Source organism: Porites lutea, chromosome 10 (assembly GCF_958299795.1).
Source record: "Porites lutea chromosome 10, jaPorLute2.1, whole genome shotgun sequence".
Lineage (NCBI taxonomy): Eukaryota > Metazoa > Cnidaria > Anthozoa > Scleractinia > Poritidae > Porites > Porites lutea.
Genome location: NC_133210.1, coordinates 22221641 through 22246029, shown reverse-complemented (window position 1 = coordinate 22246029; position 24389 = coordinate 22221641). Strand labels below are relative to the sequence as shown.

Below are 24389 nucleotides of genomic sequence, written 5' to 3'. Positions count from 1 at the left end.
CATACTTTTTAAATGATTACTGAAAGATCGATTAAGTTACAGTAGTAGCGTGATGTTGATTTCAGCCAATCGGATTAAGGTATTAAGGCTGTGATTGACATGTTTTGAAGACGGACCAATTAGGATTTTAACATTCGCCTGGCAGGCGTTTCCCTCCCTCCCTCCTCGCGCGTCCCTCGCGTTTCTCTCGCACCAAAAACTCCCTTTCCCTTCTCTTTCAAACGCCTGCCACGTAGGCTATAACTGTACTAAAACTTACACCTAGAAGATAAAAAATTTGAATACCGTAATGGAGGTCAAATTTTTAGCCAGTACAGTAAAAAATTTGACCGATGTTGTGTGAAGACCTTAACTGCTTTTAAGTTTTTGTATGGCAAAGGGTTAGTTGCATGGATTGTGGTTATTCAGCTAGGAGATGCCATTTTTGATTTTCTTAAATAGCACTCTGCTCATGGGTAGATGTTAAAAACAATGAAAAAAATATAATTCCACCTGGTTCGTCAGGTCCTTATGGACAGAGTGAAAATATTGAATGGTTCTGTGTGAACAAAGTGTCCAGTCAAATTATTCAGCCGATCCAAACTTCATTCTTTGTGCAGTAGGAATGGAACCTCAGTTGCTTAATAGAGGTGCTCTGCTCATCATGAAATTTGATAATGATATCTTGGAATATGATGATGTGATGTCCTGACGTCTATCCAAGCAACTTGACTTTTTAGAAGATCATGACTATTGAATCAGGCCCATGAAGTGTGTATCAAGAGTTTTATTGTGTGGATCTTCCTGAAAGAGACATTTTATCCTTAGGGTTGGCTTGAATGTGTCATAAAATAAGCCTGGTTGCCAGTTGGGCGTGTCCATGCAGAGCATTTTGTTCATTGATATTTATGTGTGTTTTATATACTGTTTGAAAAAAGTGCCCCTAAAGACCCTACACTTTTACCAAACTGACTGAGTTTTTATAGAATTTAAATCATTGAAATCAGCTAATTGGGAGGTCCAGAGGGTGACTGTGCCAATTGTAGAGGTCAAATTTTTGGCAAACAAATTCTGTTTGATGTGTCACTTTACCCCTGAGTTCAAACCATTTACTATGATCTTTTGGTTAACCAAGCCCATGCTCATCATTCGTGGCTTCTAAGACTGATTTTTTGTCTCACTTACCTAGGTATTATCCTGGAGTATGAGCAATCTGGTGTAATGAAGTCCAAGTCCATAGATTTGTTGGATTTAAAGCCATCGTGAGTTGAGTTAATTATTTCTAAGAAGATTAAAGAAATAGAAAATGTGAAATTTTCTAAGAAGATTAAAGAAATGTAAATTATTGGGTCAAGCAACTTTGGTCAAACACAAACACTCCATGGAAATACTTCCCAAAGTCCCTCCTAAACAATGTTGGAGACCTAGAGCTTTTCAATATTGTAACTAAGACGTTGGCCAGCTGAATCAGACAAGACTTAATAGCTTCTAACACATACATAAAAAAGCTGTTGGCCTCGTCTTCTTTCATCAGTCAAATTGATGGGGCGTAAAAGAACCCACCCTACTAATTAAAAAGAGTAGGAGAAGTTTCCCCAGTGGTGTGGGCTACCTTTCACACATCATGCATCATTTTTTATCATGGGCTATGGGTGGGTTACCCGCCAAAAACTTTCTTTAATTTTTGAAGTACAGAAAGCTCATAAATGGACTGATAGCAGCTGCCATTGGCGCTCTTGTATGCTGACATCTGAACTTACTGTCAACATGGTAATATAAATTATAAAGAAAATGTAAAGAGGGCGCTTCTTGTTTTCTTCAAATTCACTACATTCCATTCCATTCCTTTGATTCTTTTCATAACAAATTCAATGTATTAAGATGAAAATTCTTACAGTACTTTGGCCTTGTCAATGCCATACCTCGAAGCTGGAAAAAAACCTCTTGATAGCGCCAGTGAACAATGCTCTACATAGCAAATAATAATACATAAAAAGACTTGCAAAAAAATTTACACTATGTTCCTGTCTCTTTATCCGACGTCTTTACTTGTGAAGAAAGACTCTTAAATTGTTATTACCTAATAGATGATATGAGTAAATTGTATCTTTTGCCCTTTGAGGCAACTGGGGGAGTACAGTGGAACCCAGCTTTACAGACACCCTCTTAATACAGACACCTCGTTTTTACAAGCCCTAGCATTTCAAATCCAATGGAAAACAATTTTTCAGTTCTGTGCCTGGTAGCCTGGGATCAGGCTCCACAGTGGGGGAAAAAAAGCAAAAAAAGGGGTCAAATGGGAAAAAGTTTGTGAGTGAATTAAGCAATCCCAGTGGTGGGCTGGGAATGGGGAAAGGGCAGCGTAGCCTGGAGACATGCTTTGATGCCGCCATTCCATGATACCAGATTCTGGAATCATGCTCTGATTGGTCAAATGTCTTCATGTTGGCAGATTCGTGGTGCTGTTGACAGTATTGTGCTCTTTCAATGTCAAGCTCCTACTATTTGGGAAACAATACAAATTTCTTTGTGAGACTTTTTGCTCATCCCTCAGTTCCAAGAAGAGCAAAAAATATATCTGTGATCAGTTAGAAGAAGAAAACCTAAGCATTCAAAATGTGGAGCTTTCCTGATACTCTCCTGTGATAAACAATTATGGTCAAATCAGTTTATATATGCGAAGAATGCATGTTTTTTTTTTTTATTTATTTTTTTTTATTGCAAGTAATACACACACAGAAAAGAAACAAAAATTACACAGAATAAATAAAGTAATAAAAAGAAAAAAAAAAAAGTAACAAATAAAGTAACAAAAAAAAAACAAATAGCGAATTTACACACTTACATGGCAATATACTTACAAATAATATATAGATTTAGCCACAGCTAAAAGCGAAGCTCCCATTGATAAATTTATAACTTAAATCAAACAATAATTTTGTATTCCACAAATCAGTTAACTTAGGGGCACATTCATGTGACTTTTCAGGGAAAAGCTAAGTGATTTTGGAGTGAAACAAACCTTGTATTGAGCTGATATAGCCTATGTACAGCCAAAAAAATAGTCTTCGGTCACATTTATGAGCAATAATGGCTCTTGATCACAGTAGATAGACGTGGAAAACAAATCAGGCCGAATTTTTTGCGTTCGACAAGTTTACAAATTCTTGCCAATAAATCTGGGTGCGTGCAAACCATCCTTTTATTTTATTTATTTTTTTTATACACCACATCTGAGGAGAAAGAGTACTATGAGGCGCTTTTTTTATCATACAGACCTCGTACAAAATGCAGTATTTCACAATTTTTCAAGACAAATTGCATTCATTCAATACTCAGGACCATCGAAGCACGCGTGGACTTTTAATCAGCGAAACCGTTCAAAAAATGTCCAAAATCACCTATACGGCCAGCTGGTTCTAACTTTTGACAAGCGCCAAATTTGCGAAGAAATTTTAAAAGAGTTACGCTTCAACGAGATAAATTAAAGAATTTATTGAGGCTATTTTTACTTAATGGTTTTATAACGATGTGTAATCTTAAAAAGCGTTTGATACGCTCGGCATTTTGAGTACTGTACAGTACCGCAAATGATCCCCAACCGCAAATGACCCCGAGACCGCAAATGATCCCCAAAATGGACCGCAAATGATCCTCGACCGCAAGTGATCCCTAAACTCGACCGCAAATGATCCCGTGAAAACTTGAGGAATGGAATGGATTTTATGGGACTGATTACACAAAAGGACTGATTATAAAAAAGAAACCTTTTTCTCTCGCCTTTTAAAGAAAAAGGCAAGGAGGACGCTACATCTCAGGTCAATTTATACAAGGCGAAAAACAAAATTGAATAAATCTGAAAAGGTATGGTATTAGCTGTATACTTCTTCCTTTGTCGATTGCTTCAATTTTTTTTCAAGAATGTTTCGTCTTTTGAAAAATTTAAGACAGGCAGGACGTTACGCAGAAAAAACTCTATTATTTTAACGGCTAGAAGCTCAACTTTTCTACCGAGGAATACAAAGCCGGGCATCCTCTACAAAACAAGAGCTTTATTGACTTTACTGATCTTTTTGAAAGTGTGAAATTAATCAGCCAGAATATTTAATTTTGATTTTTCTCTGAAATGTTAATTTTACGTGATAAACAGCAAGACATTTGTTCGTAACTTAAGTGCCCGTTACGGAACAAGGCATGATTTAACATAAACACAAGTCAAAATGCCCCCGAACTTATCAATGTCCACAAGTTTCGATTTATTTCGAAGTAGCAACTTTCTTACAGCTCATGAACGTGTTGTGAATAGTTTTATTGGCGCTAAGCGGTATTTATCGCGTGACAAAACATCGTAGGAAACCGTCACATTCACGTACTAAAAGAAAGTCGCTTATGATTATTCGGATCCAGGAGGCACTTTGGAGAAAATTAAACAACCTAAAACCCTTATTTAGCAGCAATGAAGAGCACTGCATTTCAAAAGAGGTCAAAGGAAATGCTCTTGCATCAAAGGGCAAATCATGCCGACCAGAAACAACAATAACCAGGGGCACCCAACGACAATTTTCGGAAAATATCTGTTCGGAAGACGATTTGAGATCTAGAATTTTCGGGACATTTGTTGTAAAATTTCTTGCTTGCCTGCCTCTCCTAGGATTTTCGAACATCTAAAAAATGGCATGATTGCCTATTTTTGACCTATTTACCCCCCTCAAAAGGTCACCTAGAATTTTTGGGAGCCTTTTTTCTGACTGGAATTTTCGAAAAGGTAAGTTTTGATCCCTATAATTTTCGGATCACTAGACTTTCAGCTAGGAAATCCGAACAGATGAAAAGTTTTTAGGGGATAAAAATATGCCTATATCTACCGTTTAAATACTAAAACACGTTTAACAATGCTATGTTTAAGTGGTTTTGACCTTTATTCTCGTTGGGTGCTCCTGAATAACCGCAGAAAATGCGTGTCATGACCTCTCAGTATGAAATAAGCGGCAAAAATCACATTTGTTCAGTCAAAACGTTTTCTTCAGAGGTATAATCTACCTGCCAGAGCCGGAAAAAAGTCATTGGAACAAGCAGTATTTTAGCATGAGGTAAAAGTCGTGTTGCCTACTGACTTCGTTTTTACGCTTGAATGATTTTTTCATTCAGTTTTTATTCATATATTTACTTGAGAAGTAAAATTTAGCTTTTAATCTGACTTATTGTAATAATAATTAATCGACACGATGATCCACTAACTTGAGTCCAAGTCATTCCTATTTTTCTTTCGGGATCATTTGCGGTCGACTTTGGGGATCACTTGCGGTCGAGGATCGTTTGAGGTCCATTTTGGGGATCATTTGCGGTCTCGGGATCATTTGCGGTTGGGGATCATTTGCGGTACGGTACAGTACTCCTGCAAGCGATGTTTATGAACGCCTGAAAACAAACGGCAAAGCGATGAAAATTACACTTTTGAGACCACCAACAATCAATAAAGAAATATAATTTGGTAGAACATTTACAGAGACAACAATTTTCATTCACGAAAACAAATGAGTATTTAAGTGTCTCTAAGAATCCTCAAGTCTTTACTAGTAAGCTTAAAGATTAAGTTTATGTTTTAAGCCACCGGTTTCCCGGTGTTTGCTTTTTTTAAAGATGAACTCACGACAAGAAAATCGCTCAAAGCTTTCTTTCTACAGCCAAAATTATAACTAAATATTCTTCGGAAAGTTTTTTCTTTCTATTTACGGTGGATTAATATCGACTAAAGGCTTTTTAAAGTTTTGTAAGCTCAAGCTTATATCAAACCTCATACTAGGTCGGATCAGTGTCTCAGTCAAATCTTAATACAAACGTGCATAAACTAGCTTCATAAACTGCGCCGCTGGACTTCATGAAATTAGATATAAATACAATAATTACTCAGGCTTACCATATTTTGAGATGCAGCTCCTGAAAGCTATCAAGTAAGGCAAGCATCGCTTGAACCTTTATAATTCTCGTACGCATCCAGCAAGGTGAAAAACAAAAACGATGCCATCCGAAATCAGATTATCAGCTTTGACAAGTGACACATTTCTCAACCAAAAACCCAATAAACAAACCAGCCATGAATAAGAGGACACTCTTGATAGCAGCTGTATTTCATTTTTTACATCCAGTGGAAAAAGACAGTTAAAAACATCACAAGTTAACTCAAAACTCTGTCAGCTTCAGCTGTCAAAGTAAACAACTTTCAAGATGCTGCATAAATTTTACGCATGAACTCACCTGTCAAATTTTAACCAATCAGGGCATAAAAATTGGACGTGGAGCGTGACCAACACGTGACCATGGCTAGAAAAGGTCTTACCCGCCTGTATTTTAAAAAAAACTGGCTGAATTTTTGCGTCTGAGGTCAGTTTGAAATCAAAATCGTAATAGTGCGGGGCGATACTGATATAAACACAGCATATTTGATATGAATTTAAAAAAATAAGTAAACGTGAGCCTGTGATCATTTGAAAACGAATAAATTGTCAGCGGATAACTTCAAAAAAATACTCGACCTTGATGGGTTGACACCTGAGCCCGCAATACGGTCAGGTGATACTGGTCAGCGGATACCCTGTTTTGACAGCTGTCAATTGATGACAACATTGATGTGCAATCAGCTCTCTCCTGGGCTCCCAAAGTAGCTAGAAAGTGTGAGAGTAAACATTGGTATGCCTGTGGTGCGGACGGATGGGCAGCGGACGGGCGGGCGGGCGGGCGGTGTACGGTCACATGATAACCAAATTTTCTGGGATGGGTAGATTTACTTACCCATGGTGCTCCGCAGGCGCGCCCCAGAGCTACGCTATTAAAATACGTTACAGCAATTTGTAACAGAGGTAGAGATAGAAAATGATCTTTTGATACTATTTTCCTCTCGAAGAAAGTGTCAGACCAAATTTCTACAATTTCTTTGATAAAAGGGTCTTCTATCTTTAGCTTATCAATATCCTTTCTGTTAAGATTTCCTAATTCGAAAAAAAGACTTCCCCCCGTATTTTTCCAGCGCCAGATTAAAGAAGTTTTTCCATTTGCCACAGTTTCCTGAATCTAGATACTTTTTAATCCACGTAGCCTTGAGAGATTTGTTAAAAGAGGCAATATCAATCATTTTTAGTCCTCCTTCAGGGTAGTCATTGATCATGATTGAGCGTTTAATTTTATCCTTTTTGCCGTTCCATAAGAAATTGAAAAAAAGCTTGTTGATCTCTTTTATTGCTTGGTGATTCGTTTGCAAAGGTGTGAGTACATAGACCAATTGGGATGCTACAAGGCTTTTTAGTACTGTTATTTTTCCTATTAAGCTAAGTCTTCTAAATTTCCAGCATCCCAGGATAGTTTGGATTTTTGCCAATTTCTCGTTGTAATTGAGAGAGAGTGTTAACTGTTGATCTGTAGACAGCCACACGCCTAGTGCTTTGACCTTTCCCTTTTGCCATTTAAAATTTTTTTCCGGACAGAGTTTCAGGTTGCAGTTTCTTTTAGAACCTATCCACAAGGCCTCTGTTTTCTCATTGTTCAGCCTTAGGCCAGATATGTTCCCAAATGCTTCTATCAGTAACAGTGACGCTCTTACTGATTCTTCAGTTCCATCTAAAATGAGTGTCGTGTCATCCGCAGATTGACTTACTTTAACTTCGGTATTATAGATTTTGATGCCCTTTATTTCTTTCTTATTGCGAATAGCTTCAGCGAGTATTTCTACGGACAGTATGAAGAGGTAAGGCGATAGGGGGAAGCCTTGTCTAACACCTCTACTTAACTCAAAGAAATTGCTTGCCCATCCATTGTTTAGTATACAGCTTTCAGTATTGCAGTAAAATAGTTCAACCCAGTTTAACGGTGAGGGGCCAAACCCAAAGTGCCGTAACGTTTGGTTTATGAATGACCACTCTAACGTGTCAAAAGCTTTTTCAAAATTGAGGAAAAGAAGTAGACCGGGTAAACCTTTGTTTTCTGCATACTTAATAGCACTATCTAATATGCGTATATTGTCACTGATACATCTGTTTTTAATAAAGCCTGACTGATCTTCTGATATAAGTTCTGGTAAAACTGTTTTGATTCGGTTTGCAATAGCCTTTGAAAAAATCTTATAATCGCAGCTAGTTTAATAGTGTCAATGGGCGCCAGTTTTTAATCAGGTTGGGATCTGCGTCCTTCTTCGGTATAAGCTTGACAATTCCTCGCCTTTGTGATACAGCGAGTTTTCCTGTTTGGTAAGAAAAGTTTAGGGCCTCTGTTAGTGTTTCGCCTACATCTTTCCAAAAAACTTTATAAAATTCACACGGCAGGCCATCAGTACCAGGTGTTTTTTCCGTGGCCATACCGTTTAATGCTTCCAAACACTCTTTAGAAGTTAAAAGACCCTCACAATGCTGTTGTCTTTCTTCACTTAATACTTCTCGTGCAGGTGGAAAGAAAACTTCCGGGTAATCGTTAACTTGTACTTTTGAACTGTAGAGATTTTTATAAAAGGTCTCGCACTCGTGTAAGATTTCCCTGTCGGATTGGATTAAGTCTTTGTCATTAACTTTCAGTTGGGTAATTGTTCCTTGTTTGCAGTGTCTCTTCTCTAAGTTTAGAAAGTATTTAGTGTTTTTTTCGCCCTCATTGTACCATCGCGATTTAGATCTTAGAATAGCCCCTTTTGTCTGGTATTCGATTATGGTTTCAAGTTCCCGTCTTTTCTTTTCTAACTCTGACCATACATTTTGGCAGTCAGTGGCATCAATGTTGGGGGTCTGCTCCTCCAGGATTTTGATTGTCTTTTCTATATCATCTTGTTTTTGAAACATTTTTCTCTTATTTATTCTGCCAAACTCAATTGATGTCTCTCTAATTTTCATTTTTATCATTTCCCACAGTAAGTTTGGATTGACAGTATTATCCAGTGCATATTCATCTTTAGTTTGAGTTATAATGGATTGTATTTTCTTTATATATTCTTCGTCCTTTAGGAATGAGGTATTTAGTTTCCAGAAGCCCCGTCCTCTCATGTTATTATGCGTCGAAATTTGCAACGTGACCAATGAATGATCTGTCTTATAACCAGGGACTATATCTGTGTTGATTGAGTTGCAAGATGTGCATTGACTTACAAGAAAAAAGTCAAGTCTGCATTGTATTTCGGGGTTCTTTTGTCTCCATGTAAATCGTCGTTGTTCAGGGTTTTGTATTCTCCAGACATCAATAAGGTCTAAGTCTTCGGAATAGCTATTTATGACTTCCAACGATTTTTTGTGGGTTTTTGCAAGGCCACCTTTTTTATCTTTCTCAACATCCAAAACTAAATTATAGTCCCCGCCAATTATTACCTCATCGCACTTAAAATCTGCTAACCGCTCAAAGACCGAGGTAAAAAAAGTTGGGTCGTCGTTGTTTGGAGCATATATATTTGCCAAGGTTAAGTGTTTCCCATTTGTAGTCAAGTCACAGATTATATAGCGTCCCCCAGGGTCGCAGTATGTTCGCGAAATTTGAAAGGTGAAAGTGTTGTTAAACAATATGATAACGCCTGCCTTTTTGCTAGAGCAGCAACTGAAAAGGGCCTGATAACCCCATTCAGCTTGCCAGTCATGCATATTATTTTCGGTACAATTTATGAGCTTCTTGAATAAAATATATGGCCATTTGTTTTTTCCGCAGCCAATTAAAGAATTCCCGTCGCTTGCTTCTGTCTCCTAATCCCCTAGCATTAATTGAACCAATTGTAAGTTCCATTTCTTTTGTTGCTGTGAAGAAAGAAGAAACTGATAATTTTCACCCAAAGAAGAATAGCATGAGAGATTATTCTGATTTGTGCAAGTGAGATATAGAGTGTCGGTTTCGTACAGAAAGGTCTAAAAAAAAAATAGTTCAAAGCACTGAAAGTAAAACAAAACAGAAAAAAATCGAAAAAAAACATGCATCTCTAAGGGGTGACTAGCCGCAAGAAAAAAAGAATAGTAAATTTGTCCCCGTAATACAATTATGAAACAGTCTCAGGATTAATGATCAGTTTTTTTCCTACAGGCCGCACTCGACCTCTGATAAATAACTTATCTGGTTCGGATAGACTGAAGAATGCAGGAATGTTTTTTCTTCTGGCCTCTTGGCAGGTCTTCATCTGCTCTTTGCGTCTTCTGACAATTTCTGCAGGATAGTCGCGGAACATTTGGAAATCGGTTTCTTTTAATCCATGCCCGAGTGAAAATATTTTCTGGACATCCTTGTATCTCAGAAAACGAGCCATTATTGGCCGGGGCTTTCCATTCTTGCTTTTTCCACTTCGATGAACTCTTTGGATTTCCACGCTTCTTGCGTCATGGAAGCCCAGTTCGCGTTCTAAGAAATCTCTTAGGGTTTCTTCGACATCTTCGGGTTCATCGGAGGAGCCATCTTTTATGTTCATAAACCTGATGTTCTCTCTTCTGGAGTAAGCTTCTAGGTAGAGATTTTTTGCTGTAAGTTCGTTTAATAACTCTTTACTCGCCTCTGCCTTTTGTGTTAAATCAGTGATTGCAGCTTGGTGATTTTTTAGCTCAGTCGATATTTCAGATAACTGTGAGCTCGTGAAATTTCCATTTTCTTTAAGATCGTTAATGTCTTTCTCCGTAGTTTGTCTGAAATTTTCCAATACTGCTGTACGCTCTTCTAGGCAGTTGAGCTTTGTCTTGATGCTTTTAACAGATGATTCTATCACGTCGAGCTTTTTTAAGCGCTCAAGGATTTCTTCAAGCTTTTTTGCCATGTTTGCTGTCATATCTAGCGCGGTTAGGATTGTGTCTTCTTCGGCTATTTCTCCGTCGGTCGAGATGGATTTTCGAGATTTTTTGTTGTCAGGTGAAGAGGTTGAGTCGTCTGAACTGGTAGATATCCTGTTTCTCCTATTTCCTAGTAGTTCAGATATGAATTCGGCCATTTGCCGTTACGGGGACCTCGGATATCAGAAGAAATTGCGGACAGCCCCAATAAGCGTCTTTACACCGCCATTGCTCCACGAAGAATGCATGTTGCATACAGCTAAGCCTTGTGCTCCACAGACGCTTAAACCACAACTGTACGAGATACCCTGTGGGCAGTTGTTTCTGTCTTGCATGGCTGTTAGCATTTACAAATTCTTTCTTGTCACTTGTCAGTTGCAGAGTTAACAAACCAAATACTCATCTAACAAGTGACATGAATGACTTTGTAAATGCTAAAAGCCATGCATGCAAGAAAGAAACCTCTGCAGTGGTTGAGGAAAATTAGGGAAATAACTATTACTGGCTTTTAAATGATTCTGAGCAAACAAATAATTTGAACCATGCTTCATGGATTATGAGTATCAAAATGAGCACTAAACCAATGGCACAGGAAAAACCCAACTGTCTCTCAATTATACCTTAACTTGAACCACTTGAATAGAAGTGATCCACACAAAGTGTAAATGAGTAGGAAGCTTAAACTTTAGCATTGATATTTGCTATCAAAGAGCTAAAAATACATTGTATGGTGATCAAAACTAAAATAATTAATGTTAAGGACTTATTTGTTATAATTTATGGCTGTAAGCTCATCTCATCTACAAATATTCTGGAAAGTTTAAATAGCTCTTTCAGATGTCTATGTCATTTGTGACTACACAAAATAATGCTGGACAAGTGAAGTTAAAATGCCTTTGTAAAAATAACTTACATTTCATCACTGACTTCTTCTTTTTTAGAACTGATGTCGATATGCTGCTTGATGATATTGTTTCCAAGGAACCTTTAATTACACCTTCTAAAATGGAGCAAGTTAGGAAGCTGATTATTAGTATCCTTTGTTTTTGCTTCTTGTACTGTATCAGTCAATGTAATTTTTTAATATTATCTATTTCCTTTTTTTGACACCTTAAAGTCAATCCCACTGTGTTCAGAAGCCAGTTGTGGACTTATGAGCATTCACAGTGATGTCGGTACTTGAGTACTGATACTGGTCTCTTCTAAAGTGCAAAACAATTCATTACAAGGACATTTTATCTTAATGAATCGTTTGTCAAGTGAATAAACTTTTTTAACAGTATAGGACCAAGCTCTGAAGTGGGGGAAAAGGCAAAAAACAAGGTAAAAGGGCAGAAAAAAATTTGGCAAGCAAAGTGAGCCAAGCAGTTGATTGGGGAATGAAAAGGTAGCACTAGCACACTTCCCCCCCCCGCCCCCTCCACTGCCGACCTGCTTGTCACAAAAATGTGTTTTTTTTTTCTCCCACTGTGGTCCCAGGCTCTTTTAACATGTGACGTGGAAAAAAAAAACAACCACAGGTTAGTCTCACCAGTCATGTTTATATATAACTTGTCTTAAACGCAACTTTCAGAGCGTAGTATGGAGATAAAAAAAACGTGCATTATTTATGAAAAAGGGAAGAACAGCGCCCTGAAAAACTGTTGCCCAATTGTTGACCAACTGGCTGCTGCAGTGGCTCTGGTTGCTGCAACAGCTCTCAGTGTGCTGATTGGAGCTCTTGCTTTAACCCAGCAATAATTTTTGTGGCCTCACCAAGCCCCTTTTCTAGTGTCCTAATCAGCTCTCAGTTTGTGCTTACCAGGTCAGCCCGCTCTTCGGCATCCTTTGCAGCATCATCACACTCCTCCTTCTCTCCCAACTTGCATGCAAGATTTTATCTCTTTTGGTTTTGGAAGGCTTGTCCCAGTCTTTGGGGGCCTTTCACCAACCTTTTGAACCGTGTAACAATTGTTACCGGTGAATCAAGCAGGAGAACAAGAAACAAAAGGAAGAGAGCACTCCAAGATGGTGGTTCAACAACAACTCTGTAATGCATGAAAACTAGGCCACCACGTGACCGTTTACAATGTACCAATATTGTCACATACTGCTTCTGCAACTAGGGTTATTGTCTACTGCTTTGTTTTGTGAGCGCTTGTTTGGTCTGGTCTTGTGGTTGACAGTTTTGTATTCACGCTGACAGTTATCACCACCGCAGCAGGGAAACTAAAGTCAACACAGTAATGCCTAGGACAATAATAGCAACAAAACAAAGAAAATTGTCAAACTTAGGTTCTTACATGAGGTGGTTTCCAAGCATTAATTACTGTTGCCCTTTGGGGCACAAATTTAACCAAAGATAAACTCTTTGTGGCTGCAATACGCCTTTTGCAATAGTTGGTCATGTGATCAACTTTCTGTAAACACGAAAATAGTTTGCTTTCGGAAAATTTTGTTAGCAGGAACTGATAGAGCATATTAAAATAAGGTAACCTGTAAATTTTCAGCTATATATCTCATAAGAAGGAATTGCAACGGCCGCCAAAAATTAGAAGGATTTGTGTGAGAAAAACAACTCTTGCCACCCAGTTACACTTGAGAGGTTTCCATACAAATCCTTGTAAATTTTGAAATTTTTAAACTCTCGTTAAATCTTTCCCTTATGCATTTAAGGGCTCAAATTGCCTGTCATGAATTAAAAAAGAGATTTGAGTCAAGTAATATTTAAGAAAATCTTTCATGGCAGTTTGAAAAATGTCGAAATTTACAAGGATTTGTATGGAAAACGATTCGTGTGACTGGGTGGCAAGAATTGTTTTTCCCATACAAATCCTTCTAAATTTCGGCGGCTGTTGCAATCGCTACTTTTGAGATATAAGGCTGAAAATTTACGGTCAATATAAAACATGGACTGCGGACCATGGCCATGGACTGCGAACTGGGTATAAAACTTGGACCAGGTAGAAAATGCAGACTATGGACTGTGTATATAAAAACGGCTTTAGAAAGGTAAAACTGAGAGAAACGGAAAATGGCCTATTCACCGCTCCTTGCCTCACACACAAACATAATTCCTTTGGCTGGTCACGTAGTCTATTCTCCCCAACCTCAGCGTGGAGTTGGATGGGCAAGGAAGGATATGCTGCTGCTCAAGGCACCTGAAAATGAAACTCTGAATTTTATAAAAAGGAGGAGTTTGAAGAGAATTCAATTCATAGTTTTAAACCAATAGAAAATATGAAATTGAGAGGCACCGAATAAAAAAAATGTGTTGGTGTTAGTGAGAATGACGTTCTTATAGATGCCACAATTCTATTTCAAAGCCTTGGGGATATGAGTAAATGGAGAAGCCATATGGTTAAAAAGGCCTCAAACACACTTTTACAGCTTGAGATTGCTCTTTGATTGCTCCAATGTACAGATTAGTTGGCAGATATCAACTAACTAATCTGTAGGTTGCAATGATTTCCAAAATTAACTGTAGGCTCTTTGCCAGGAGAAGGAAGATTAAGTGAGTGCAATGTATAATAATAACCTTAAATTGTGGAAAATTAAACGATAAATTGTAGAGGAGAACAGAGATGAAAACAAAACACTAACAATCTACTAAAATCTAATAAATTAACAGGCATCAAAGCATGACACCTAAATATGAATATATGAACTTTGTATATTTGAACAGTGGGATGAAGAAATAAATGTAAAGAAGATCCTTGAGCACGGTTGAAGTCACAACTTTTGCAGTTGTGAAAAGATAGCCTGAAAAAATTCAGGCTTGCCAGGTTTCCAACCCTGACCTCTGCGATACCAGAGCACTGCACTGGTATCACAGAGGTCAGTGTTGGAATCCTCAGGCTGGCAAACCTCTATTTTTTCAGGCTTTTTTTTCACCACTGAAAAAGCGAAATGATACCCGATAAGTACATTAAGTTTAAGTTTGTGTGGCCTGCAAGGAGTTATACTTGCACCAAGATTTTGTAAATAGCCTAGTAACTGTACTTTTAGTCATGTGAGATCACTCCTGATCCATACAAAGAAATGAACAGTTTAGCCTGAAGTCCCTTCTCACTGGCTCACTGGCTATTATTTTTAGCAAAATACTTTGCCTATGTAATATAGCATTAAATTTAATTTTATTGTAATTTTCTCACATTACTTTTTAGCAAGTATTAAAATATTTTTTTGATTTAAGAATTACAATATCACAAAATTATGTAGTGTTCAACATGTACAGTTAGAATGCAGACTGCAAGTCTGTTCTTCATTTTAATACAAGTTAATAGCTACGTCGCAAACTGGAAGTTTGGGTGCCTGAGATATCCAGGAGCTTCCTCTATTGGCAGCCCACTCCTAGAAGGGGACTGCTCCTATGGCCAGCAAATCCTGGCAACTCAGCCATGAACCCCCACGTGCAAGAGGGAAAGCAGGCACCCGTCACACTAAGCAAGTCAGTGGAAATAGGCAAGGGAGGGGGTGGAACCATTATAAACTGAGTTCCCACAATTGTGAGATGCCAATTAAGGTGAATAAATGCTCACTAAAAACTTCCAGAACATGCCAAAATGCCAGAAGGCGAAAAACTGCACTAGAACATGCTACAATGCACACAACTGCAAGAGCATGTGGGATAGTGATGCATGCGCATCTCACATCAGCGCTGGCCAGCAAGATAAGGCTTGCTCTCCTTAATTGTTAAACTCTATTACATGGCATTTAACTGCATTGAAGTGTTGTCCTTGACTGTTGTTGTAATACAGGGCTGCAAGAAAAACAGGCAGAAAGTGTGGATCATCATTTCTACCTTTTCAAGGTATAATTATCTACAGTGGAACCTTGATATCACAAAGGGCCAAGAAGGGACTGTCAGAATGTGTTTTCTATAATGAGGTTTCATTATATCAAGGTTCTTTTCCATGTGTTATTTTACTAAATAGTGGTTTTATTGAGGACTTCGTTATATAGAGGTTCTACTGTAGTGGAGTGAGTGCAAAAGAAATAAAAGCATGATTTGTTGCATATCACACAGAGATTACTTCATGGGAAATGCGCACGTACGATTTTTATTCACGAGTTGAGTGTGACTGGAAACCAGTTAAGAAAGGGACAACTCAAGGTAGCGTTAGTGGTCCTTACCCTTTTAACGTCTTTCTCAATGATTTTAACATCACTTTAGGTAATCATGATGTGCTAGTTAAGTACACTGATGATTTGACAATTATTGCTCCTGTATGGAAGGAGGTAGACTACTCTGATCAGTTAGTGTCACATTTTTTAGAGTGGACGAACACAAATGGAGTGTCTTGCAATCCAAGCAAATGTAAAGAGTTGACAATCAAAAAGAGAGGCAACCGTGATCTCTATTCACCTATTGGGAAGATACCAATCTGTAAAGAAGTAGAGATTTTGGGCATCACCTTCCAGTGTGACAGCAAATTTTCAGTGCATATGAAGAACAAACTTATTAAAGCTAACAAATCCCTACATATCCTTAGAAGGCTATGCAAAGAGGGGTACAATCAGTCAGAAATAGACCTTCTCCTTAATACAATAGTTCTACCTAATATTAATTATGCATTATCTGTCTATGCCACATCAGAGTCTAATCTTACACCTGTACAATGTTTCTTAGACCGCTGTTTTAAAAGGAAATATACGTCTTAAGCCTGTATTAGTGTTTATGATTTCTAAAAGAGGCCAGACTGTCAACTTTTCAGAAAAGTTTCTAATGCTAAAGGACATCCACTTTTATCTGTTATGCCTCGTGCGAAACTGTCCAGTTAGAATCTTAGGAAAGAAACTTGTTTTAAACCTAATATTAAGACTATGCATTTCAAAAACTCTTTTATTAATCACTTAGTTTTTAGATATGAATTAACTTTGTAATATACTAGATTTTTTTAATTCTTACTTTTTACCTTTTTAAAATTTCTTACACTTACTTGTTAAAGATGTGTATTTTTTTCTTTTGATGAATAAAGACTTTACTATTAGTAGTAGTAGTAGTATCAGTATTAGTGTCAGAAAACAAATGGGTGAGTGCAGCGATTGAGTGAGTTTTCTGATACATATTAACCAGTGAATAAAAATCATACAAAGCATTTCCCATGCTGTAATGTGTTTATTTCATAGGTACTGAGATTTTTTGGACTAATTTGGTAGACAAACTGCACAAATGGGGTGATCAAAAGAGTAAAAAGTAGTCAATTTGAAATCGCTCAACAACAAGCTTATGAAATTTAGAACACTTACTGTGTTGTTCAGCCAGAGCATGTTTAAAAGTGCCTCAGGATTACACATTGTGAGCAAACCCTTCTCGTACAATGTTTTTATCTCTTCCCTTGCTTTGGGTTTATTCAGGGGGGGGGGGGTACTGTCATATATGGGCTATATAGGTATGTGCCGCTGTGAAGGGTATGGTTTTCAAGCAGTTTACTCTAGGATAGGGTATACAGATCAGAGTGTTTGGGTCTAGAAGAGGGTATCATTTTTCAGGAAACTGATCAGTTGGTTGAAGATTTTATCTAGACTAGGTGTTGTATAAGGTTTAGTTTTGGCTAGACTGTGCTAGTGACCTCAGTAGTTTCTGGAAAACAACTACACTGTAGGATAGGTGTGAATTGGGGAGTTTACTCCAGTCTGGGTAGCAAAATTCAGCTAAACTAGCTCTGGTATAAGTTATAAGCTCCAGGGTCCCAGCAGGACAACCCCACCTAGAAATTCCTTAAGTACCCCACCCCCCCGAGGGCTTATTCCCTTTTCCTTGCTTTTTCAGCTGTTTTTGCTTGGATTGAAGAACTTTTCAGGTTATCTCCAAGACCAAGTTGTTGATTATGCTGGCAGAATAGCCATTTTTCTTCAAATGTTGTTCAAAGCTGGTCATTAAACTTCGAACCGAAGTTGGCTCGTACTCTTTGCCATCTTTAGCGCGGAAGGAAAGGACAAATTGGCTAATGTATTCATTCAGCTCAGCTGCTCGAATATCTTCAATTTTCCTGTCTTTGTGCTTCATTTTCAAAAATCTTTAAGCAGCATTACATGTCGTTCAGTTTTTTGAGTGGTATTTTTGTTTTCGTGTTCCAAAATAAATTCTTCAACCAAGCAAACAGAAGCAAACCTTCCCTCAGCCATTTTCAAAGCGTGCTGGTTTCAAGTTGTATAAATGTATATAAATACAAGAGACAAGTAAAAATATCTCACAATAAGCACTACACACTAAACTGTCTAATACGAGATTTATTATGAAAAGCTACCATAAAACTGATTTAAACACAAAAACAAGAATCAGTTTATATCATACTTTTTTCATCACATGGCCGCCACACGTGACGGCTGCCTACTTCACATAATGTACACCTAACATGAAACATGTGACCTATATATACTGTGACAGAACTTTAAAATGTTTATGTCATTAAAAATCGAATATTCATTCTTTTTTGTTAAGGTTTTTTGCTTATTCCTTTTTGTTACTGTTTTTTGTTCTACTAGGCCTTAAGAGCTCATATCCTTCCTCTAACCAATGTTGCCTTTAACAAGTCCGGAACCAGGTAACTTTTGTCATTTAACTGCTGTTATATAGTTCAAAGGCTTTCTTGATGTCAAAAAACTAGTCCAGAGTAAACTTGTTGTATTGGTTAACACTAGTTAATAATATTAAAAGATAACCCAGTAAGTTGGTATTGTAAGTTCTCAATGATCTAAACTGTGACATTTTTTGGTAAAAACAGCATGTTCATACATAATTTTGTTCTCAACAAAGTGCAATGTACTTATTTTGAACAGACATTTTTACACCTTACAGTGCCTGTCTTATATTCTTCTAGACTACAATGACTGGTCAAATGCACCCCATGACCTTTAGAATGACACACGTGCCAAATGCCCCTTGTACACATAGTAAAAATATTATTTAACTGTGTAAAGAATTTTGTGAAAAGAAGATTGGGATTCCTGTGGTACTCAAGGGTGACTTTTTATGGTACTCATTTCCTTGTACATCTGCATTTTCTGTGCCATCTTGAATAATTTCTCGTGGGCACAAAAATGTTAAATACAATTAATTTGACATACGGTCTTAGCAATGGTTTGGTGGCACAATGGATAATGCATTGCCCTTACATGTCGAAGGTTTCGGGTTCGACTCCTGCCAGGTGAGACTTTTTTCATTTTTTTGTAGTCGTTTTGTTTTGCTTCTTTTTTAAAAACATATAGGAAGCGTTTTTCAGCATCAATTTATTAGGAAATAAGGTCACATTTGACAGTAAACCTAAAAAAGCTCGAACGCACCTCCTAATCTGAGATTACTCCTAGTTGTAACTATTAGTTTGCTATTATGATGACAGTGCCCATCTTGTGCTTTAGTTTTATAACAGGAAGCTATGACAGAACATGTAAAGTATGGGATACTGCATCAGGAGAGGAGCTCCATGTACTTGAAGGGCATAAAAATGTTGTGTATGCAATTGCTTTCAACAATCCATATGGGTATGTGCATGATGATATCTTTGCAACTTGATACAGTCACTATTGTTCAAAGTTAGTGATTACTTGCCTCCTTGATACCCTGTTTTGAGTTCAAGTTTTTCTATTAACTCCTAAATACTGTCTTGATTTCTGTAACCACCAAGAATCAATCATCATGTATTCAGTCATAAATTGAGATTCATGACATGAAACTCAGTTACATAATGTTATTGCGTTCGAGGTACGAGAACGCAACGCCTAATTTGTGTTGGGTGTTCTGTGTATTATTGGGTGTCCTGTGCAATTAGTAAGGGAGGTTTTTTTTGAGATTGCATTCGTTCGTCGTCGTCGACACACATTTGCCTCGCTTTGAGGTGCTTGCTTACATTTTGCCTCACTTTGACGCGCTAACTCACGTGGTGATTCGTGTGCCCTCGACGTTCATCTTTCAAACGTTTGCTGAGGTCTGCTATTCTGTCTTCGTAAATCCTTCATCTTTTAAAAGTGTGCTGAATCTTAAAAAAAGAGTACATATTTAAGAGTTTGCTGAAGGTCTACTATCGATCTGTGTTTAATGAATCTTCCAAAGCGTTCATCTTTCAAAAGTGTGCTGAAAGTTTACACCCTAAGTTAAATTTTACTTTGGATTAAGCCTTCATATTTTTCTTTGGAAAATGCGTGCTACTCCTCAAGGTGCATGCGTGCACAAAGTTAATTTACCGGCGAGTTGTGAAGCTCAGCGTCTGTTGTACCACAAAGTAAATCTACTGAGTTGTGTAGCTAGGCGGCCGCAGTGGGCCGCAGTGCCACAGAGTAAATCTACCGAGTTGTGAAGCTCACCGTCTGTTGTGCCACAAAGTAAATCTTCTGAGTTGTGTAGCTAGGCGGCCGCAGTGCCACAGAGTAAATCTACCGAGTTGTGTAGCTCGGCGGCCGTTATTCCACAAAGTAAATATACCGAGATGTGAAGCTCGGCGGCACCATTTCATCATGACTTGTGATATTTTCCGCGCTGGACAAACGAACATTTTAGCTCAATGTTATTTATTTGGAAAAACGTGACCAGCCCACAGTCGCGCCACTCAAGCCACTAAAATCAATACACTCGACCAAATTACTGGAAAAGGTATTGACGTGAGCCGCACACACATTCCACTGAAGGCTTTGATGATTCCCTTGAAACGTGTGTAATTGAGAGGTGTAGTGCAACTCTAAGTGAACCAGTGTTCAAAACACAATCATTGTGCCGTGGCATTCACCACAAAAATGTGGTCTTGGGTCGTTCTTTAATATCATCACAAGTTAAGAAGACTTGCCAGTAACGGTTTCCGGCATTTTATAGTAAATTTCAGTAATTGTCTACATGTGGAATTCCCAATATTAAATAAAATTAATGATTACATCTAAAACCTTGTCAACTGTTTGCTTTTTAACAGTACCTGGGCCGGGTTGTTCAAAGCTGGGTTAAGATAACCTAGGCGAGGAGGGTTAGTACGAAATTTGAACTCAGATGTGAAAGCTCCATTTTGCCAACAAGTTGATGATAGGACGCTCTTAAAAATAACTGAGAATATTATCCAAAGAAACGTTTTTTAACAAAAGAAAAAGAAACCCGGGTTAAGCGCTGATCGGCCCTCGAACAACTGCGTCCTGTAGAACATCTATTGCGCCGGTAAAACAAAAAGTTCTTTTTACACGCCCAAAGCACTCTGGCCAGTGTCTCCTCAAATAACAAGCACTTGAGATGAACCATATGATATCACGCTGATCACTAGCCTTCAAAACCTTTTCATTATCATACTCAGTTTAAATCGAGGTTTCGCTGTACGCAACCCTTACGTTCAAAATATGCCATAATCATAGTTATCTATTGTAAGGACCATCCACCCTTTCCCCTCAACTGCTACCTGTACGCCTAGCAACCATATCGAACGCACTCTCCTAAGCTCCGATTACTCCTAGTAATAATGTTTAAGAATTCTACCTCTGTTGGGTGCTGTGAATTAAAGAGAAACTTGAGATTAGTAGGTCAGTCTTGCAGGTTTAAGCATTAACATTTTTAATTCATAGATTTTCTAGGTAAAGAAGAAACTAAATGAGTAACAGCTACAATAAATGTATTTTCTTCCTATGACAGTGCCAAAAGCAAAAAACATTGTCAAGCGATAAGTTATGCAAAAATTAATTGATCTGAAATAATATATAGATTTAGCCAGGGCTAAAAGCGAAGCTCTTGTTAATAAAACTTGTAAACAAAAAAAATTAAATCGTCTAATGCTAAACGGGGAGGCCAATGGAAATGGCATCAATAGATCTAATTGGCAAAAAACAAATTGCACGTGCAGCACACTTTTTTTTCTAATTAGCAAAACAACAAAATTAGTACGTGCAGCACGCTTTTCGTCCTTCTTTGCCGTTGTTTTGCACAACTACAACGCTGTTTTGTAGGACTAAACGTCAAACTTCCTAGTGGCACATTATTTTTATGGAGGAATTCTTACCCAATATTTTGTCTCCTGTGTTGATGTTCGCTTTTATTTTTCAGTGCCGCTCAGTTTCACCTTGCTGGCCACTAGCATTTCTCATTGTCTCACAGCCGCTTTGAATTTTCATGTTTTTCTTCCTACAAAATTCTTCTCTTTTGTTCTCAGAAACTAGCTCTAGCTCAGTTTCTCTGTTATCCACGTGAGTGTAAACATCAAAAATAACGTTGAAAAAGACACGACTTTATTGTTGTTTTTTCTTTCTAAAAGTCCAAGCGGCCATGCGATTTCTTTCCAAATAAAACCTTGAGTTGCATTTGGGTTGCCATACCTGTTAATTGAATTATTTTACATTGGTATGTCTGTGGTGCGGACGGACGGTCGGGCGGGCGGGCGGGCGGTCGGTGTACGGTCACGTGATTACCAAATTTTCTCGGATGGGTAGTTTACCACATTTTTTTACCCATGGTGCTCCGCTGCGCGCTTCGCGCGCGAGAGCTCCGCTAATATGTGTTTGAAGGATATACTGCCTGTGTGACTATAAATCTTTAAGGAAACATAGAGAACAATATCCCCAGCGTTTGATAGGTGCAAATTAAAGGTGATCTCTGAAAGAATATACAGTGACGTTTCCATGAAATTCAGATACTCCAACAAAATTGTTCATCTGAAAACATAAAGAAAGCGGTAAAGTGTAATTACAGCATGAAATGCCAGACTGTTCTTTGAAAAATTGCTGAAAAGAGCATGAAAATACACGATAGAAATGCCCTCACCAGCTACGAAAGAAGACAGGCATTGGCAAGGTTCACTACATTTCTTGATGATCACGATGGCACTTGTTGATTTATAGGCTCATCTGCAGCCTGTTAATCTGACAAAAAGGACATAAACCACATTAACTAGCTGCTAAATACAGGCTATGAACCCATTCATAATGCCAATCCAGGCATCAGCATAGCTCCTGGTCTTGTTCAGGAAAACCGGCTGGCGGCCATAAACAACTCTGTAACAATAAAGTTTTGCGTGCATTTTCTCCATGGTGACCAAGGGAATAGTTTTCCTCTATTGTTCAGCTAATGTAACTATACACCAGATATCCAAATTAATTTTCATTACTGCAATTCTTCTTGTCCTCATTGTCTGCAGTTATTCCGCTGTCTAGCAGTGTTTAGTATCTTAAATGAGAGAATCATCACTGAGTTTTTGTAAAAGTGTTCATTTTTTCATTCATTCAGTCCATTCATATTGACACATAAATGTGGCCATTAGACAGACATGTGACCCTTTTCTGTTCTGGTTTGTTTTTAATAATTAATAATTGATAATTAACAAAATGATATTGGGAAGTTTCAGCAATATATTCTGGCCATTTTTTGAAAACAATTATTGGATTACCAGGGACATTTTAATCAACAATAGTTATTAAATGAGCGCATTTTGGATATGAGATGAATGTGGTGCTACACATGCTTCTTCGTGACAATCTACCATCTAATATCCCATTTGTGATGTTGAATTTTTAATGTACATGTTCCTGTTGATCCCACCTTTGTGAGAAATTTATTACTTCGGCGGAGCGCGAAGTAAAGGATTCGCGACGTTCAGGAATGTATCAAAGTTGCATTTTTTTGACAAGATTGGGCAAGCAAAGTCTGTAGGTTTTCGGTTCTATTCGGCTATTTGACGAAGTGAGAGCCGAATTAGTTCGAGATATCTCGAGATCACTTCGATTTCTTTGATTTATTTTTTATCTTTTGCCAAGAAAGAATTATTATTTTGGCTTTCCCGGGGTTTGAACCGACTCACCTGTGTGACCCGTCAGACCAGAGGAGACTCTTAAGTTGAGGGATTAGCCGATTGCGCTACTGCGACCCAAGGTAGTTTGGGAAATTAAAAATAGTTATGAAATGATGCACTAGTTTCGGGACAAGATTGGGCGTGCAAGTTCGTGACTTTTCGGCTTGTTTCAACTATTTCACGAAATGATACCGGACTACTTCGCGATATCTTGAGATCACTTCGAGTTTAGTCTTTAATTACTCGAGGAATAAATAGAGGATATTTCGTGGCCGCGCAGAGACACGAAATTTCTCTTCGAGTGTTGAAAAACATTTCACGAGTGAGCCCTCCATTCGAACTGTTTTATGATGAAAATGCTGCACAAAGACATTTTGTCTTTGTTGAGGGTTACGTAGTAAAATTGCTTTCATGCGTTGCGTGACTTTCTCGAACGTTCTCTACGTTTTTGGATTAGCCATGAATAATTAATTAGGGCATGTTTACATTTCAGCATGAGTCAGCAGATTTGCATCAGTTACTGAAATCATAAAATATGTCGAAAAGCTACTACTATTCGCCCGTTTAGTATTTTCTAGAACCTTATGTCAAACGGTATACAAGTTCCAAGCGAGTTCTTTTGACGAACTAAGATTTTTCCCACGAGCTGGACTGCTGTGTTTAGTCAAGTGTGACGAAGGTCGATTTTACAAGTTCGCGGAAGCCATAAGATATCTGAAGTTTAAGTGACATTTTTTTATTATTGGTAGAGGCTGTTTAGTTTTACTCAAAGTTCAAGTCAAGTTTATGTTGGTGGATGCTGTGTTTTAAAGCTCTGTAAAGGCTATGTTCCTTTGGAATTAAACTTCTTTTGTGTTAATCCGACATCCCTGCGTACTGATAGTCGGTGAATAATTATCCTCAAAACATTCGAACTCGT

At 38.0% G+C, this 24389-nt stretch overlaps 1 protein-coding gene and 1 pseudogene across 2 annotated transcripts in view; one reads left to right on the top strand and one right to left on the bottom strand.

The window, feature by feature from the left end:
• LOC140950527 (uncharacterized) overlaps positions 1–24389 on the top strand; it is a 45384-nt gene that overhangs the window by 5322 nt on the left and 15673 nt on the right. Inside the window, exons 2-7 of one of the 2 annotated variants that reach the window (XM_073399768.1) lie at positions 1169–1241; positions 11684–11775; positions 15482–15534; positions 15751–15837; positions 18213–18271; positions 19086–19208. In XM_073399768.1, coding sequence (XP_073255869.1) covers positions 1169–1241; positions 11684–11775; positions 15482–15534; positions 15751–15837; positions 18213–18271; positions 19086–19208 — 487 coding nt within the window. The remainder of the gene's footprint in view (positions 1–1168; positions 1242–11683; positions 11776–15481; positions 15535–15750; positions 15838–18212; positions 18272–19085; positions 19209–24389) is intronic. The other variant, XM_073399770.1, reaches the window with a different exon arrangement.
• LOC140950787 (uncharacterized) lies at positions 16307–17852 on the bottom strand (annotated as a pseudogene).